Genomic DNA, 20,656 nt, shown 5'->3' on the forward strand with positions numbered 1-20,656 from the left:
TAAAATATTTAGACAGGATAGTTTATATATTATTTTACATATCTGATTGTGCTTTTAACATTACCAATCAACAAATAAACGTTTTATACCATTTTCACAGCATATGCAGATTCGAAAAGATATAGTTCATACTTTTTCATTCTTAGGAAGTTTGAAGCTCATAAAAATCGGTATTGCAGTAAACAAGTATCATACGATTTCTTCGTGATCTTGTCTACTAATTGATTTTAGTCAATAATCTATTTAGAGCCAATATCTGGTGTTGTTGCAGTTATATATGCGTTAAACGTAATATGATATTGAATTTATAGACATAAAGACTATGAACTTGTAACATGTTACTTCATTGGATCATCGATTTTACCTGAAAGTTCATATTCTAAGAAAAGCTGTAGATAATTTTATGTTTGGTATGAGAGAGCATTCCAGAGATTGTTAATAAAGTAATAATGGATACAAATTTCATTGCTCCTTTGGCAAGCTTTGATAAATTAAACTTAACGTTAAGAAATTATAAATATACCCATAATATATCATTTAAGATTGGTGAAAATGACAGTGATGATACTATGAGAGCTGAACACTTTTTACATGTTCTTCAATATCAGTTTCCTCTCTTACATGATGTGTGGAAAAACGAACCAGAAATAGCATATGGAGTACACATACTAATTGGATTTGTAGCTTTGATAGTAGGAACAGCAGGTTTAATTGGAAATTTAATAGTCATTTGTCTTTTTGTGAGGTAAGCACTTTTACTTTTATGTTTTTGAAAAGTCTACATGCAATTCTTTTCAATCTGATTTGTAGCTAATGTTTGAATTCAAGTTTGCAATTGCAAAATAAAGCAGGATTGCAATTCCAACTTGGAACGCTGGTGTAACATATTTATTTCTGTCCAGGCAAGACCCTTTGTTCTAATGATGAAGAAAGTTCTTTATGTTTCTTTATTTTTTCATTAAATATATTAAAAGAGGGACAAAGATACCAAAGGGACAGTCAAACTCATAAGAATAAACAACACGAACCCCACCAAAAACTAGGGGTGATCTCAGGTGCTCCGGAAGGGTAAGCAGATCCTGCTCCACATGTGGCACCCGTCGTGTTGCTTATGTGATTACAAATCCGGTAAATAGTCTAATTCGGTAGGTCACATTCATGAAAGGGAAGGGGATTGTAGTAACGACGTAAGGAACATATCCGATGTCATTTGTGAAACGGTTATTCCATAACGGTCAACCAACTCGTGATGGCGTCCGTAAAATTTACGAAGGGATGCTTTCAACTTCACCATTTGGTATAAAAGATGTATGCAGGGACTCGATTTGCATGCTGCTTATCGTGTTCAGTTTCTATAAGCTGGTGTTGCTTCGTACGCAATTACTCTATTGGTTTATTGCTAACATTCGGAATAACCATTTCAAAAAGTAAAAATCAAACACAATCCACCATTTTTTTTCTCAGAATTTCTGTACCAATTTCTTAATAAGACTTGATTTCCATTCGTTTCGTTAATTAATATAGGCTAACGTTTGACTTTTTAATTTTTTATCGTCTACCCCTTTTTAGTTTTAACCTTAAAGTTCTGTATTTTTGTTAATCACTTCTTGTAGATTTGAGAAATTTGAAAAAGAGTACAATAGATTGAACAAGCAAAAATGGTAAGTCATTACACCATTATAAAAATATCCAATACATAATCGTTAATCAAAACCTTCCATATCCTTATTTCCGATTTCATTTTCTTTTTGACATATTTGGTTAAAACGGTATAATTTCTCAAAAGCTTTCAAATTACTTTTATATTACTTTTACATATATGATGTATTGTATACAGCTGTTCCTTCTCAAACGATTTATCAAATTTCTGTAATTTCTGTATTTCTCTAATCCTCAGTATTTAATTGAGTGCGTAACTGTTGGTTGTATCTATAATACTAAAATTACGAGGTCCAATTTGTCAGCCGTCATCACGTAAAAACGACGAATCAAAGAATTCAACTTTATATACAACTAATATAATACAAAGGTGTAGATTAAAAATTACACCACTCCAGGCCTTTTTGTTTTCCACGTAATTAATATTGCCAATAATTAGGAAGTTCCGGGTCGAGTCCGATACCGATACCAATAGTATAATCACCTGTTACCTATTACCTTATCTGTACGTTCCGCATCTGACAGGCGCACCCCCAAACGGTGTATTCAGGATTAATATGCTACATACACGGGTCATAATCACAGGGTTGACACTACTAAATTGTCAAATTGTTACCTATTGTAGTATTTTAATCCGTAAGACTTTCTAAGATAATAATACGAATACTAAAAATCTGGACTAAAAATATGTTTCAATTTGTTAGCGGGCATTTATTTATAACTAATATAGGACAATGCTGTTGATTAAAAAATACTCCATTCCAGGACCTTTTGTTTACCAAATAATTAATATTACCAATAATTGATAAGTTCCAGTTCGACAGGTTCAAACAGAAAGATTTGAAAGCAGAGAAAATTGTGTATCTTATAATCGGCATGACTTTATCAGATGACAGTACTAATACTAAGATAAGGCTTGCGCATAGTTATATACTTTAATTCAGTCACGGACCCGCGATATCACGGGTGTGTTCTAGTATTACATACAAATATTTCCTTTTTATTTATAGTTTAATTATATTTGTAAATCTTTGGTTTTCTGTTTTAGACTTTCGATGCACTTCATGACTTTAGATAATGAAAATTTCTGATATAATGTTTTGTAATAAAGGACGTAAGTGACAGTTTGCAGAGTACATTTTAGCGAATCGATAGGACATTGACGTAAAGGTGCACATGTTACAAATATCAGCGTCAAATTATAATCAATTGCAGCAAAACTGATAAATTAATGTTCATAATAGCTACATAAATTTATCCATATATACTTATATTTTACACACGATAGTAAAATGTTGTGATTATGTAAGGTCATAATGTTAAAACAGCTCAATAATGAAATGTCAAATTTCATAAAACAGCTCAATAATTAAATGTCATATTCTATAAAACAATTGCAGATCGAAATAAGGAATATTTGGAACACTACAATCATTCATCCAATCGAATACAACCCTAATATATACATGTAGCTTGCATTTTTTTCGTATTGGATGCTAGCGCTATTGCTTTACCTTTCAATAATCTGATGATCCAATAACATCTATCTGTTAGTTGGGTAACAACATTAATGTCAATTTTTAAATAAATTTTACAAGTAAGCAAAACTTTAAAAGTATGCCCAAAATTAATCATTCCTCTTATTAAATGTAACTATTATTCAACTCATCTCTTGAATATAAATGGTTCAAATGACTTGGCGCTAAATGGGCTATAAATTCGGTTATGAGGTAAAATTTTCATTTATATTTTGTAAAAAAGGTTATGACTGGATTCGAGTTTTTACAACAAACTATTGAATTAAAATATCATACATTATGGTGATGACTTCACTGGTAAATAAATTACAGTGATAATATATATAGAAAGGCAAGTAGTTACTTAGCAATCAATAACGTAAGTACGAAGAATCACACGTAAAATCGCAGCTCAATATAAATATTAACGAAGTATATTTTACGTTCCGTTCTAATCAGTTTCAAAGCGATGGTAGTCAAGATACTAGTAAGAGTAAAATAATAAAAATACGAAACTTCAAGAACAACTCTAAACAGAAAGTCTATAAGTAAATGGCAAAATCAAAAGGTCAAACACATCAAACTAATAGATAAAGATAATCCAAAATCTGGCTTCTATATTGAACGCTTTCATCAAATCGATATTTAGATAAACGATAAACGATAAAGCAGATAAAGTTAGGTCTGTCTCATATATTGACTTTCATCTAGAACTTGACAATAAAAGTCGGTTGAAAACAAAATTTTACGACAAAAAGATGATTTCAACTTTCTAATTGAGAACTTTCAATTTATATGTTGCAACTTTCCAGAGGCGCCTGCATACAGAGTATATATCTCGCAGTTCATACAATATTCCAGGGCTTGTATTTTCTATATATATCATGATTTCCCTGATAGAGCATTGCTGATTACAAGGAAGCTTTTAAACCAAGATTTCCAAGTGGTGAAGTTGAAATCATTCTTTTGTAAGTTTTACTGACGCCATCACGAGTTGGTTGACCGTTATGGAATAGTCGTTTCACAAATTATGGCGTAGCTACAATCCCGTCCCCTTTCCCCAAATGTTAACTACCAAATTGGACTTATAATCGCGTTTGTACTAAAATTTGTAACACGACGGGTGCCTTTTATGGAACAGGATATACTTATTTTATGTGTAATACATTGGCATGCTAAGGGTAGAAGCTACATTTATGGTATAAATTCTGATAATGAAGGTTTTTTTTTCAAAACACAAAATCTGAAAGCAAACGTTAGGTGCACCGCAAAGTCAGCATTATCGTCATTAATTGGAAAATATTCACATTTTTATACATGTAATAAAGATATATAAGATAAGCATTCTGTACAAAACTATGCAAGACTACAACAATAATTAATTACAGCACATTATAACACATTTATACGTAAAGTATACAACATTCCTACGTCTAAATAAAATATGTAAACAGGCTACGAACCAGTATATATTAATTAATGAACACCTATATTTCTGTTAATCATCAAAATTATCACTATTAATACAATTTGTTATCAAATAAATGTTGCATAGCACCCTCAAACGAAAGGACACTTTAAGATTCATCTTCTAAATTATGTTTACGATAAAATAGACTTGATCTTGTAAATGTAAATTTTCAAGTTCTCCTTGTTTCAAATCTAAAGTTGTGCAACTCAACCTCAAAATACTTCATTTATATGGATTAAAGACATTTTATTAGAATGTTTCAATGTTTCAGTTTCAAAAAATTATATGTTCGAAGTTTGCAGCCACCTTTGCTTACCAGAGTTCTCTTTGTTTATGAATTGCATGCCACTGATAAACCTATTTAATGCACGTTCTAGAAATATAATAAAAGCAAATGAGGGAATACCAACAAATTCTGTAATGTTACTCAAACAAATATTCTACATAGTACACATAAAATGTTTGCCTTACGTTCATATTCTATTTTTTTAAATACTAAACATGTAGTTTGAATAAGCCTAACTGAAGAAACCAAATCTCATGCGAGGTCAAACATGCGCAGATTATTTTTGTCATGTTTATTGTACATTAATTGGAATATTAATATAACTTATACATATGATTATATAAGGGTGAACCCGTCATAGATTGAAGTATTTAAATTCGGTACGCCAGATACACGTTTCGTGTACAAAAAACTCATCAGTGATTCTCATATTCAAAAGTTAAAAGGGCCAAATAAAGTACGAAGTTGAAGAGCATTGCGTATCCATATATCCCGTAAGGTTTTGTCAAATACAGAAAATGACATCATTTTCTTAAATTGCTAGCGTACTTGCCTTAAATAGAAACATAAGGGGGAACTTAGCTCAACTATGGTGTTAGATGGTACACTCGTGAAAGGAAGAGTGGTTGGTTTTTTCCTTCGACTAAGTAAAAAACCATATTGCGATATAATTTTGGGTATTCGAGTATTCCTTTTGCATAAAGTGATATCCAGAGGAATTGGGTTGAACCATTGCTGGAGGAGATCAATAATAACATAAAAACAAATCATTGTCTTGTAAAGGTACCATTTCAATTGAAAAAGGTTTCCTCTGTTGAGAAATTCTTTCTGTATTCTGATAAATGTTCACAAAGTAAAAGAGAGGCGGAAGATACCTAAGGGATATTCAATCTCACAAGCCGAAAACTGACAACGTTATTGCAAAAATAAAGAGATCGAAGGATAAACAACTGTACACAAAAAACAAACATAGAAAACTAAAAACTGAGTAATACGAACCCAAACGATATTCAAGGTATCAAATTATCTCAAGAGTATGCACATCCTGTTTCGCATGTGAATCCCGTCGTGGTGCTCAAGTAAGAACTATACCGATGATAAATCTAATTTAATAATCTGCTTACCCTTCCAGAGCACCTGAGATCACTCCTAGTTTTTGGTGGGGTTCGTGTTGTTTATTCTTTAGTTTTCTATGTTGTGTTATGTGTACTATTGTTTGTCTGTTTGTACTTTTTATTTTTAGTCATGACGTTGTCAGTTTATTGTCGATTTATGAGTTTGACTGTCCTTCTGGTATATTTCGTCCCTATTTTAATATGTTACATTCGTGAAAACGAAAACGGGATTGTGGTTACGACAATTGGAACATAATCATCTTCATGTGTGAAACACATATTCTAAAACGGTCAATCAACTCGTGATGATGTCTGTAAAAGTGACAAAAGGATGCTTCTACTTTACCACTTGAAACTCTTGGCTATATTGCCACCATGTGAGATAAAGCCCTCTTTCAATGAAATCTAGATTGGAATTGTAAACCTTGGTATATTGTATCAACTACGAAATATAAGGAGTATGCACACGCTTTTGGGATGTTGCTACATAGAAATGGAAAGTATAAATTGGAAAGCTTAAATAATCTATCTTGTTATTTAATTCTGTTTTGTTACAGAGCCTGGTATTCAGTGGTTGCTGATAATTCATGTCTGCCATAATTCTGGTTTTCTGATTTTGTTCCCATTTTACATCTTGACCGCCAATGACAGAGATTTCATAACTGTTATTGATCTTTAGTATGAACGGTTAATGAAGTCAGCATTGTTTGTCACATAAAACTTATTAGTACGGTCTTGCGATGCTTTATAGTATAAAAGAAATGTTTTACATAATGTTATCGTATTAATGATATAACTGCACATTGGGATATTCAGTGCTGGTTCTGTTGTTTATATTGAATATGAGTATGTAGGCGTAAACCCCCCAATGCTACATCCGATTCATTACAATTATATCTAAATATCTCAATGCGCGGGGATAAAGAATTTAAGATCTGTTTATTTAAAACTTTTATAAACAAAAAAACAGTACAAATAAGCTATGTTCGTGTGTTGTATTGTTACAGCACTGACCTACGTTATGGCAGTCTTTGCCGCTCACAAACATGTTTAATTCGGCACATTTCTTTAGTGCCACCTGTAAAGTCGGGACCCGGTAATCCAGTGGTTCTCGTTCGTTTATGTTTGGCACACATCTTTTTCGTAAATTGTATTGATATACATAATGTCGTTATTTTCTCCTTCAAATTATTTCACATTCTACATGTCAGTGCCTTTTATCGCAAATCATATGTTTTTTTTGTTCATTTTTGAAGGTCGAGCAATAACCTATAATTGTTTATATCTTAGTCATTTGAACTCCAGGGGATCGTTGTCTCAATCAAATCCATACCTCATCTTCTTATTTATATGTTAATGTGACAAAAATGTCTAATTTATTATCAATCCATGATAACAAGATCAATTCAGAATTTCTATCGTTTATAGTTCACATGGTGGTCAGTCATCGATGCAATATAAATCGGAAATTAATTTAGCCAACAGGAGAAAGTTTCACAAGTTAAGGGCGTACAGGAGAATGTGTCACCATATTCTGTATGTGTAATTGTCTTGGACACATCTCGCTGCTCTTTTTTTCACTTCTTATAAAAAAAGAAGATGTGGTATGATTGCTAATGAGACAGCTGTCCACAAGAGACCAAAATGACACAGACATAAACTACTATAGGTCACCGTACGGCCTCAACAATGAGCAAAGACCATACCGCATAGTCAGCTATAAAAGGCCCCGATAAGAAAATGTAAAACAATTCAAACGAGAAACTTAACGGCCTTGTTTATGTAAAACAAATACGTTACACATAAACAAACGACAATCACTGAATTACAGGCTCCTGACTTGGGACAGGCACATGCATGAATAATCGCTTTAATCTTTTTTTCACTTGATAGATCGATCCAAACTGTGCAAGCATATTGCAGTGTAGTTGAAAGAATACGTTGCTTCTTTTACACGTTAGATGTAATCTTTTAGTTTTCGATGGATAAATTCCAATGTCTTATTTGTTTTAATTACGGTGTTGTCAATTAATCTATCACTATAATGTGTTGTTAATGGTTATTCGTATGTATTTACTGACTTAACCGTTGTCGAGTGAATGTCCATGGAGCGTGTATAATGTCTCAAACACTTGTTTGCTCTTTTTTGTTTTATTTTTATATATTTATTTGTATGTATTGCCATTTATTAATATTCTCCCAATCTTCTAAGGATGTTGGGTCTAGAGAAAAATAACGCTGTTTGTCTGGTTGTTGGTCGTTTGAAATATGAAAATCTTTTGAATAGAATATTTGCTGTATAATACATTAAACCTGAACTCTAAATTTGGTGACAACACAAGTTCCGTGATTGGCAGTTCTAGTTTATGAACTGAAAAAAAACGAATCTCAAGCATTATGCTATTTATTTCTATCGACCAACATATAATAAAGTATGATTGTCATTCCTTTATCTGGACAAGTCTCTATGATTATTATATTGTCATGCTTTATCTTGAGAGATTATCTTTAAGTATAGAAACGAGATGATTAGAACTTTCGTGATCATATATTACGATCAATATTTATAAATAGTCATATTCGTGATAACTGACAAAATAATGTCGAATATTGTGTCACGAGATTTATTAACTATTAAGTATCTTCAAAGAAATTAGAGAGAGCAGATGAAATATTAAAATCAAATATTGTGATCAAATGAATAAATTATCATTAAGGTTAAAGTAGTAAACAACCGCAATATTGATACTGATTCTTTGTAATGCATCCAAAATAGACGAGATGGAGAGGTGTATGCGCTTAAAACAAAGTTAGCCATAAAATCTGTTAATAATAGAACGTTAACTATTAACTCAAAGGTTTGCAGTTGAGTTAAGAAATCGACCTCCCTAAAATACTGTTTTTATTTTTTCACAATACCAATACCATTTTCATGCTCACATTATACTCATTATAAATACTCGCCAAATTAAATTATGTCATATAATGAATAAATTATGAGAGTTGAATAGACAATGGAACATCAATGTCGAAGATTTGAGTTACATATAAGATAACATAAGATACAGCTAGTTTTGCTTTGAAAATTGGTACGCCCTAAAATCGGTTAATTGTTCAACTTTAAGTATAAAATTCAAAGGTTTGTAAAGTTAGTTAGGATGTGGACCTTCCTACAGTACTGTTTTTTTTTATTATTTCGTTTTGATTATAAATACTATAATCATTACTCGAATTTACTCTCTATACTAGACTCAGCAAAGTTAAAGATTTGCTGAAACCGAGTTAACCACAGCATTTTATCTCTAAATTATATTTACAAGGAAAGAAAATCGAATGACCAACACTTCTGTTTTATGTTTAGGGAAAGTAAATAGTCGTTTTGGTGTCAATTAGTTATGACAGTCCTATGGTCGATAATAACTATTATGATGTATCGTTTCATGTCAACATATATAAGATAATAATAACAAAATCACATGTAAACGTTTAATGAGACAACTACTACACAAGTGATAACAGAACCATGATCTCGTCTAACAATCTTCAAATATACTCTCTATAGGTATGGAGTAAGATACTTTATATATTAATAATAATAATCTTGATCTGTCATATAAGTAACATTATAATTGTGACATAAACAAAAGTAACGCCAACAATAAAAATAACTGAGTTGTACACACACATATCTATATATATACAAGTAAAACTAACTGAAAGTCCCCTGTCCTCAGCTCTAAAGACTGTTTTATAAAGGAACCTGTTTTTTTCACTTGGTTTATATTAGACGGAATTAGTAGGACTACTAGTTTTTTCAGTATCGGATAGATTTGGAAGCATGGGATTATCTATTGCCATGTCAAATTAGTTTTTTGTGTTTTTAAGACATCATGAATAGTTTTAAAAAGCGTTATTCGGTGCAATGTCTATAATAAATAATAAGGAAGTTTCAACATTTCGATTGTTATAATACAATGTGTTTGTCCTGGAATGGCTGTAGAAATACGAGCAACACGTTAATCCCCTCTATCAAAACAAATTTATGAACGTACTTTTTACAAAATATAATTACTGCTTTCTTACAGAATAATACTCTAATGACCATCTGAAGGATTATTATGTTGGATTTATAAAAAAAAAATGATATTTGCGAATCCGAGGTTAAAAGGGGCTGATCATACCTCAGCTTGTATATGTTTTTGACAAGCTAGTATATTGTCAGGAATAGACAAAAGTTAGTCTCCAACAGTTTGAAATATTAAGTTAACCATCTGCACTCGTACAAGATATGTTATTTGTCTGAAGGGGACTTCTCTTGATGTTTCCCAATAACACGAATATGTTTTTCCGCATCATATGTCAGATAAAACATTTGATTCTTTATTAAACTATAATAATTAGAAATGTATATTGGATTGTATCTAGTTTTGAACATAAAGTACTGTATTACTATGGTTTTATGACTAAGAATGGACATAAAAGCTATCAATAGATTTGTTGCTAATTTGTAGATCATATCTTGCTTTTGAAGCAAAAACTAATACATGTAACAGGGGCTTATTTACAAGGTTGAAAAACATATCGATATCTATTTATTGACTGTGCTTTTGTAAAAGTTCTTATTTTTGTCAATATCTCAGACTGACCTTCATACAGATAAATAACATTTAGTTGTTACATTTGTGTACAAGAGTAGTATGTGATCGTGTTTTTGTTCAACCAATTGTATTTTTAAACAATTTATCGGTTTTTGATGCTATTTTGCTACTTGAAAATTAAGGATGTGAGGTTAGGTAAAAAAAAATAATTTAAGAAATTAAAATTGATACTATAAGCTGTTAGAGCATCAATTAAGGATAAAGATAAGCTAAAACTATTGATAGGTCATGTACCTATTTTTCGAGAAATTTGAGATTTAAAATATGGCGCGTAAACTTTAAGGCTGACTCAGACTTTTACCTTATATTTGCATTGGTATTATTTGGATCTCAAACCAAAAGCAAGAAAATCAAGAATCTTCTAAAATTTTGGTATAAGTGATCTTGCATGAGCTATTAAGTCTTATATGAAAAAATAAACGGGTGTTATGGGGCAAAATATTTTACATTGTATAGTATGGAAAAACACCAAGGAGTCCGAACATTTGACACAAATTCCAAAACCTCACCTAAGTACATCCTTAAGTATCTTTTGTTAAGCTTGGCATAAATTTAAGGCAACAGTTTTATACCGTTCTTCAAATTTCGAGAAAACTAATCCGGGTTACAAACTAAAACCTAAAGAAACAATTCAACGTTAAGAGGAAACAACAGAAACACTTAAATGTATTAATAAAAAAACTAACGACAATGCAACATACAAAGAAACGAACTACCATATTCCTGACTTATTACTGGACATTTTAAGAAAAAATGGTGGGTTTTATGGATAGCCCAACCGAGCTCTTTGTTAAACCATTTTTTTAACTTCTTAGTTCGCCGTATCTTGAAACAAATCAGAATTTGGTACATGTATTTATTGTATTTGTAGCTTTTTTTGACATACGCTCAATTATCCTCAATTTAGAAGTTAAAAATGAAAAGTTGTGCTAATAAATCTTCTCACAGCCTTTTTATCGTTTATTTTTTTTTTATTTAAACAAAATACCATTAGTATTTCAACCTTTCACATTCATTTCATTATCTATAAATTATTCAGTAATAAGGAATGCTGAGGGTATCAATTTAACCTTTATCGCGATACGTAACATTTTATTGGCGTCATGACTTTAATATATATACCTGCTTCAAAGAAAAAATATTCTTTTTTTCAGAACCAAAAGTGTCTTATGAGAAATATTCCGTAAACAATCATACAAATGTTTGTTAAATGTAGCAAAATCAAATATTGTATATCAATTAATCATCACGTTTATATGATAGGATAGATGTTATTATGCAACTAAAGTTTGCAGTGGAACAGATATAGAACTATAACCATTATTCTATATTTAATTCCTTTGACTCGCCTTTCATGAAAATCTGTTTAATTTCTCCGTCTGCCATAACGTTCTTCAACTATTTTAATTGATTCCTTTTTCTCATTCGTTCACTTTCTACATTAATCCTATTCATTCCAGAAACTGCAGATAAAAAAGTGTCTGATCTTCCAAACTAACACTAAGAAATTGAATGATAAGGCCAGGATTGTGGTCCCTGGAATCAGCATTCTTTTCAAATTTATCAGAAACATCCTTTAGATGGTTGCAATGCAAGGGTATATCAGATATTTGAGTACATATTTTAGATTGTGTCTCTCAGAATAAAACATGCTTCCGCTTAAGAAAAACTGCAGACTTGCAAATCGGAAGATAATGTCATTGACATTTGGGATACTATCAACGTCCTGTCCTTTCCATATAGCTGTGTATGTAATTAACAAAGAACTGTCAACCACGACCATTATTGTAAATGATTGATGTAATGAAAATGACTTTGAACTTGAACAAAGCACACTAATCCTTTACAATAAATAATTTATACAAACTACATTATTTGCTTTGAACAAAGTATCGTCCTACTCATACCAGATAATCGTCCACGCACAGTATGTCTGGGTCTAGGCTCAAAAACTACAGAGCATTTTCTTTTTTTCTTCAGCAGGAATAAGTTTGCAATTGTCGATATTTCGCACCCACGCTTAAGGTAAATTGTAGAAGTTCGAAAGCCAATCTTTTCCGTACATTCTGGCAGACCTTATAATTGATTGAAATAATATAAATAATGACGTTATTGTAGAGGCAGTTTTTATATACTGTAAAAGCAGAAATTTTCGTGGGGGATTTAATTTCGTTTATTTCGTGGATAAGAATTAATCACGAAATTAAAACCCCAACGAAAAATTTAACAGTAGATTTACATTATTTTATGATCTGACTAAATCTTATTGACATTATACAATTGATGAACATAAATGCATACAATGAAATAAATAGCAGTTTTTATATACTAGTAGATAAGACAGTTGCTTTAACTGTTGTTTTACACAAATCATTGTTTTGACGCTTTAAAGCTGGACTGTTCGGTGTGAGCCATTGATCCGTGTTGAATGGTCTACTTTGACCTGTAATTGTTTTCATGTATACTATTGTGACTTGGATGGAGTGTTGCCTAATTCATTTGTACACATACCACATCTTCTTATTTGTATTTGCTAGTGTGTAATTAAGTATATATAATTAAAAGCAAAACGATATGGCATGATGCCAATGATGAGGTGCAGTTCTTTTACAGCAGACTCACCAGTGACACAGGAACAAAAAAAGTTAAAAAGTCCAAAAACACTACGAAGTTTAAGAACATCGAGGACCCAAAATTCCGAAAGGTTTTGTCAAATAAAGCTACGGTTATTTATGTCTGAGTAAAAAAATCTCAAGTGTTAAATACAAAGTTTATTAAACAGTTAATTTACAATCATGTCAATATTGAAGTGGTGACTGCATGTACTTGGCTGGTAGTCATTAAGTTTATTTCATTGACCATTTATGGCTTAGAACATTGCAAGTATAGAATCAACACCAACCAATAAACCACAACTACTCGTAGGTTATAACACTATATTATAGTCAAATTAGTGATATTAAAAAGACATTATAGACAGTAAATCAGTTCAATACCTAATTATCCAACTTATCGAGTGAAGGACAGTTCACAAATGACGCATTGCTGCAATTCAAGTTCAGTTAGAATCTACATATTATATATAAGTAAAATTATCTTATATAAATGTTAAGGCGAAGTGTACGTAATCATACTACACAATGGATTTTTTTTAAAATTTCACATATGAATTCTGCTTGTACAATTACACCAGAAAATAAAAATAGGGGGTATACGTTTTCGTTTTTGAGATACGAGCCGTTGAAATTAATAGCATGTTACGCCGAAATTACAAAGGATATACATAGGAAAAATCATCAAAATTAGCAGATATGTTACTTTATCAAGATTTTCTATTTTGTTGTTCAATAGATTTTTTTTAAATTGATATACGATTCAAAAATGAAAGCCGAATCCATCGGTGCAAAGAAAGTCCTTAGCAACCGTGCTATTTTTACGCAAATTCTTGTTGAGTTTGGTTTTTTGTCCGGAACATTAAAATTATTCGGCGACGTCACGGTCTACAGTAACGTCGCCACAACTTCTACCAGTAGGACAACCGGATATACCTTTTCGGCCAAAATGTGATTCGGCGGCGCTCAGTAGTCCTACGCCGAAAATTGGACTATTTTGCGTCGGCCGACGTCAACTGAAAAATGGCGCGCTTTTGTATTTTTTTTAAATTCGTTTGCGGCAAAGTGCGGACGATAAATACTGTCGATTTTAAGCATATCTACAGAAGAAAAAATATATGAGTTTACATATTATTGTCATTTTTGATCATTGAAACATAAGGAAATCTTATTTTTTTACATCTGAACATAGAATTTCGGATTTTGATTTTCTGCACTATAGGATTAAATCTATATCAAAAATGGGAACAAAAAAATACCTATCCTTCGATTTGCTAAAAATTTTTACAACCTATTCTCGCGAGTTTTTGGCATCGAAATTCGTAAAGAACAGAGGTGTCCAAACCAGGGCAAAAATTTGTTCCCATTCTAAAGTAGGGGTCTCAATCTTTTATAGGTTTTTCCTTGCATGGTCGGTAGATTTGAAAATTGGAAGAGTTTCTGTTTTTAAAGTAAATATTTATTCAAATATCATGAAAAGGTGAATCATTAGGTATAAAACCACTTTAAATATAGCAGTTTGTGTCACTGAATTGTAAAATTATAGATTTTTTTCGAAATTGAAGAAGGCGCCATTTTTGGCTATTTTTCCATAACGTCTATTGATATGCTAAAATTATGAAGTGTTTCTAAAAAAATCTCCGACTCAATTTTTTTAAAACTTTCATATGCTAATCTTTGGTACAAAATGTATGTGTTTTGAAAAAATTAGGCACTTCTATCGAGTAGAAATGGAGAATGGTCACCTTTACTTTGTATGTCCCCACTATGGGGGCCCTGTTCCTCCCTTTACCTTGTTTCTGAAGAACACGATAGTAATTCATCTCTCGAAAAAATTATCCACTAAAAATAGTTGAAACATATCAAATATATGTTAAGACATCAATAAATTTTACTGGATGTGATTTTTTAAGCAGAATTGCCGGAATCGACCTCAACCGAAGTTGTGTCAGTATATAGATAAACGTTGTCAATTTCCGGCGCCGAAAATGCCAACGTAAAATGTCATTAAAAGTTGGATTCTTTTCTTCTTTGTAGCAATTTTGTTAATCTTAATGCCAAAGAAGGCATGCAATATGTTGAATCCATACCAACGTTATACCATACTTGGTACCCTAGAGTGTTAGGCTTACACATCATGGGACCCCGACTGATTTGTTGAAATCAGAGACATATATACACATATGTGTATATATGTCTCTGTTGAAATCATGATCGTACTTTAACTAAAAGTTTACAAAGTAACTTATAAAAAACAAGATTCATTCCGTGAATATTGCTACCTGCCGTTGAGTTTTTAGGGAGCTACCATTTGATTTTTATGGGGGGGCTAGGATGAAAAATTTTGTCTTGCATTTTTTTTTAGTTGTAATCTCTGTCCTGCCTTTTTATTTTTCACTCTATTCGGTCCTGCTTTTTTTTTTTTTAGTTTATCTAGTCCAAATAATTATGACGTCTTGAAAGGCTATTATGATTTTTTTCTTTGACACCTTACTTAAGGTGTCAGCTATTATAATTTTTTTCTTTGACACCTTACTTAAGGTGTCAAAGAAAAAAAAGTAAGGTGTCAAAGAAAAAAATTATAATAGCCTTTCAAGACGTCATAATTATTTGGACTATAGTTTATCCTGACTTTTTTTACATAAATTATCATCCTGACTTTTTTTTTTGCAAGTGTCTCATCCTGCCTTTTTTTTTTACTCAAAACTCCTGTCCTGCCTATTTTTTTCAAATTTCATCCTAGCCCCCCCATAAAAATCAAATGGTAGCTCCCTTAATGAACATTTAATCTGATTCGGTCATAGAAAATCTGTTGATATTCCTTTCGTTAATATATAATTATCGTTGTGTGTTTTGTTTGGTTTCTTATTTTTAAAAGGGGGCGTTGGCAGGGGCATGCTCTTTTTATTTTGTCAAAGGCATGTGTCATTTTTAGGGCTCAGGGTTCTCAATCTCTGGTTACAGTGGAGGTTCAAACTCATCATGACTTTAAAACTTGTTAAAAATTCATTTTGCAGTTTCTTGGGGCATTGACATACTATCAATATATCTATGCATAGGAGGGATGACCAATTCTATTCAAAGTAGGTGGTGGGAATTCAAAAGAAATCCTGGTCCGTTCACAATAGTACTTCAGTGGCGGATCCAGAACTTTTCCTAAAAAGGGGGGGGGGGGGGGGGGGGCTCCAGTCATGCTTCAATGATTCCCGTCGTAACTCTATTATACCGTACAATGTCGTAGCAATGTCGTGCGTGTGTATCACCTATCTATGTATTACAAATGATCTAGCGTTGTTAATTTAAAATCAAATAAACTAATTTTAAAGAATATTTCTGTAGCAAAAAAAAATGCAAGTTTGTTATTAAATTTACCGCAAATGTAAGAAAGTTACCGCAGAGTTTATTCTTTTCTATATAATAATATTTTCCCGCGTTTCAATCAGTATAGCGGGAAAATGTTGTATTCTCGATATGGGAATCGTCAATTTTCGGTAGGCCGAATAAAATCTATCTAATCAGAGGACTGAGTTGTGGTCATATATAAGGTGTGTTTTCTGTGGTAGCTTCACTTCTAGCCGTAGTATTGACCGTGTAAACTACATTTTTCTAAATGATGATATTTATCTATTGTACATTATAACAAAAATCTTGATTTTCGAAAACTTTTTTTGAAATGACGAGGTCCGACGTCATTATCCTGAGATAGGTTCGAGCATTGATTCGGACACAGGTTTCCGTAATACGGTTTTTCCTGGTCGGCCTTGGCTATCAATAAGGGGTAATTTTATTAAACGTACAGTATACAATATTTTGCTGTGGTTGTACATAATGAAATGATTGGTAAATGAGAATGAAAATTGATTACTGATTTATATGTCACGATTATATATGTATTATACAATGATTATATCTGGCGTCCAGCACGTACGACAGGCTGTCGGCAAATTTGAATTTGTGTTTGAATTTTATTTTTTTACTGCCATGTGTACACGAAGGTGTTGTTGGTGTGCTGTCAATGGCAGAAAAGAGTGTCATTTGTGTGTCTGTCGTCTGTAGTATAGAGAATACGAGTGGTTTCTACAGCTTTTTTAATATTTTTTTCATGAATCAAATATTAAGTTTGAGTTTTTCTCGGTTAACACAGTGTTGTAAGAATGATTTGATCAGTTTTAATATTAGGATCGGGTATACACCTCGTTTTCCATCTTACTTCTGCATGTTTGTATTTAAAAAAAAGTAGACCTATGTTCTGCATATATTCATCTTCGTCATTTTTGCATGGTGTTATTCTGGGGATTTGCACACAATATATTCTGCATTATTAACCTATTTCATAAGTCATGTGTACTCACATGCTCGTGACGCAACTCTGCAAAAACAATATTTGATTTTACAAAATTTCCCGTCGCGAATCTTTAACTAATGACAAATAATGATGTAATGTTTGCTGAATGGAGTTTCAGTAACATAAGAACATATTTATTTTTTCCATGCATTATTTGTTAAAAATCCACATACACGGATTTAAATAATAAACATAATGCATACTATGGCTCTTCAACTATTTCCGATCGGTTATTATACATCCGTGACTTTCAAATGTTCAGCCTTTAGTGTTGTATATCAAGGTTAATCCAGAAAAGCGCTTCGTGTTGATTTCATTTAATCTTCAGACTTTTTAAGGCCGTAATGAGGTTAAAAAGAAGGACTTCCTAATACATTTTAACAAAATAGAAAAGATCAGAGTAGTTGGTATAACTTCCAATCGCAGATATTTCATACATATTCAAGATGAAAACATCACCTAATATGATACTTTTGAGATCGACTTATCTAGTGCAATTACGACAGATACATACCCAGTACCGTTATACAATAACATTTTGTATAGGGAAATGCTTTAGCAATGTATATATAGTGTAATGTTTTTGATTAACTGGTGTAAAATTAATGATATAGAAGAAAATACCAAAGGCGACCTCTTGAGAATGCATCATTTTCGATGCTTTAAAAATTTACCTAATAAAATTTTATAAGCAATGCACGGCGATTATTCATAATGTATTGCTACACGGGTTTACCTATAGTACGAATATTGTCTCTGCATAATGCAAGTGCATACATGTAGCTGCCCTACTTCTGTAATATAAAAAAAAAATAAGGAGATGTGGTATGACTTCCAATGAGACAACTATCTGCCACTGGTTAAATCAAGTCGATGTAAGCAAACACTATAAACAACCATACTGTTTTCAACAATTGAAGGAAAAAACATAATGTGTAGGCCACAAAAGACTCAGCTGACAAAATCAACCGCCTTATATAAAAATATTTACAGAAAACAAATACAATGTTGTGAGGTAACAGAATTAAACCTAAGTGAATTACAACCAGCTCTATGCTTTTATCTAGTTCATGATCATACAATGATATAAGACTTTGGAGTTCAAATCATTTACAGTAAACGTTTTTTTATCGAATACTTTTATTTTTAATTTTTTTTGGGGGTGGGGGTTCAACATTGAGGGTAAAAAAGAAATATTCGATAAAAAAAAAACGTTGAATGTAAATGATATGAACTCCAATGTCTTATATTATAAGACTAGTAAACCACAGGCTTCTCAATTCTTGTATGATCATGAACTAGGTGAAAGCATAGAGCTGACGGATATATCTTCGAAATTGGAATTTGATAAAGAAGAAATGACATTTTATAGTTTATCTTACATGTGTACTTTCAATTTCAATTTGGTTCTACATTAAGATTTAGTTTTCCCATAAATTGCGGACGGAATAGAATACACCTGTTTATTTTCTGCACATGTACTGATGTAGAAAAAGTTGAACACTGGGAATTGAATGACATAGTTTTTACTTATTCAAAGTAAATGTAAGAGTGATACAAGTTTTAAGTTACTGAGTATTTTTGGGGGCCTAATTTGTTTATTTTTCGTTTGTTGTCTTTGTTCTTCCGACTTGTAAGTGTTGCGCTAGTGGTCACATTATTTTCTTGGTATCGTCTGATTTCTTATATGAATATAAAGCATGTCCTAAAATTTTCAATTGCACAAAATACAAACATGTCAACGTCTTTTTTTTAACAATTAAATTCACACGTCTTTCATTAATTATTTGTAACCTATTATAAAAACTTTACGTTGAGTACTGTGTTTTTCGTTCAAGACTACGTCTACGCTGGGAACAGTACAGTTAATATATATGTTCCTGGTCAATTCAGGTTTTATTTTTATTAATTTGATATTAATAGAAGTAAAATTGTTACATGTTTATTTGTTTATTTGTTTATAATTTTGTTATGAGGTGTTTTTTCGTTCTGTTGATATCATAAACACGAAATGCCTTCTCCTACGCGTCTAAAACAAAACAAAAAACAGTCAGACTGCACACGGAACAACGTACAGAATGCTATGATTTCTAATAGGAATAATTTAATTAAATTTCTATGAGGTTTAAGACAGCACAGGCGTGCTTGTTGGATTCATGATAAACCGCTAAAAGTAGTTTCTCTTTCGTGTGTCCTTTCTTGGAGTAAGGGATATAACTTGCGTAACTAACGACGAACGTTTAAAATGACCTGTACCAAGTCAGGAATATGGCCATTGTTATATTATAGTTCGTTTCAGTGTGTGTTGCATTTTAACGTTATGTTTCCGTTGTGTCGTTTGTTTTCTCTTATTTTTGAGTGTGTGTTCACATTACTATAAGACGTGTCACGGTACTTATCTATTCCAAATTCATGTATTTGGTTTTTATGTTATATTTGTTATTTTCATAGGATTTTGTCTAATGCTTAGTCCGTTTTTGTGTGTGTGTTATATTTCAATGTTGTGTCGTTGTTCTCCTCTTATATTCAATGCGTTTCCCTCAGTTTTAGTTTGTTACCCAGATTTTGTTTTTTGTCCATTGATTTATGAGTTTTGAACAGCGGTATACTACTGTTCCCTTTATTTAATCCCGTATTCCGCTAGAGGCGTGCAATTACGTACACTTCGCCTTAATCAAAAGAGATAAAAAGGCTTTAATGTAAGATATGACATGCATACATGTGTAACTAGCGACAACTATACTAGTCAACAAAAGAAACGATACACGACTTTGAAATAAAATTTATCAAAAAGTATTAAATATAAAACAAAATGAAATACACTATTTTAAAAAGCTTTCATTTGCAATGTATGCACATGTGATAATGAAAATCAAAACTTGTCGGAAAGTATCTAAATTCCCTGTAAACGACTATAGGGTGCAAATAAGTTTTGCGGAAAGTTGAATAAAAAATCGACACGTAATTTTCTAAGTACTAAATAAAATTTCAAC

At 31.8% G+C, this 20,656-nt stretch overlaps 1 protein-coding gene across 2 annotated transcripts in view; it reads left to right on the forward strand.

Annotated features, from left to right (window-relative positions):
* Positions 1 to 313: 313 nt before the first annotated feature.
* LOC139488451 (rhodopsin, GQ-coupled-like) overlaps positions 314 to 20,656 on the forward strand; it is a 28,618-nt gene continuing 8,275 nt past the window's right edge. Inside the window, exons 1-2 of one of the 2 annotated variants that reach the window (XM_071274053.1) lie at positions 314 to 745; positions 1,614 to 1,661. In XM_071274053.1, coding sequence (XP_071130154.1) covers positions 450 to 745; positions 1,614 to 1,661 — 344 coding nt within the window. In that variant the 5' untranslated portion in view covers positions 314 to 449. The remainder of the gene's footprint in view (positions 746 to 1,613; positions 1,662 to 20,656) is intronic. The other variant, XM_071274056.1, reaches the window with a different exon arrangement.

The sequence above is a fragment of the Mytilus edulis genome, chromosome 9 (genome assembly GCF_963676685.1).
Source record: "Mytilus edulis chromosome 9, xbMytEdul2.2, whole genome shotgun sequence".
In the NCBI taxonomy this organism is placed as follows: Eukaryota; Metazoa; Mollusca; class Bivalvia; order Mytilida; family Mytilidae; genus Mytilus; species Mytilus edulis.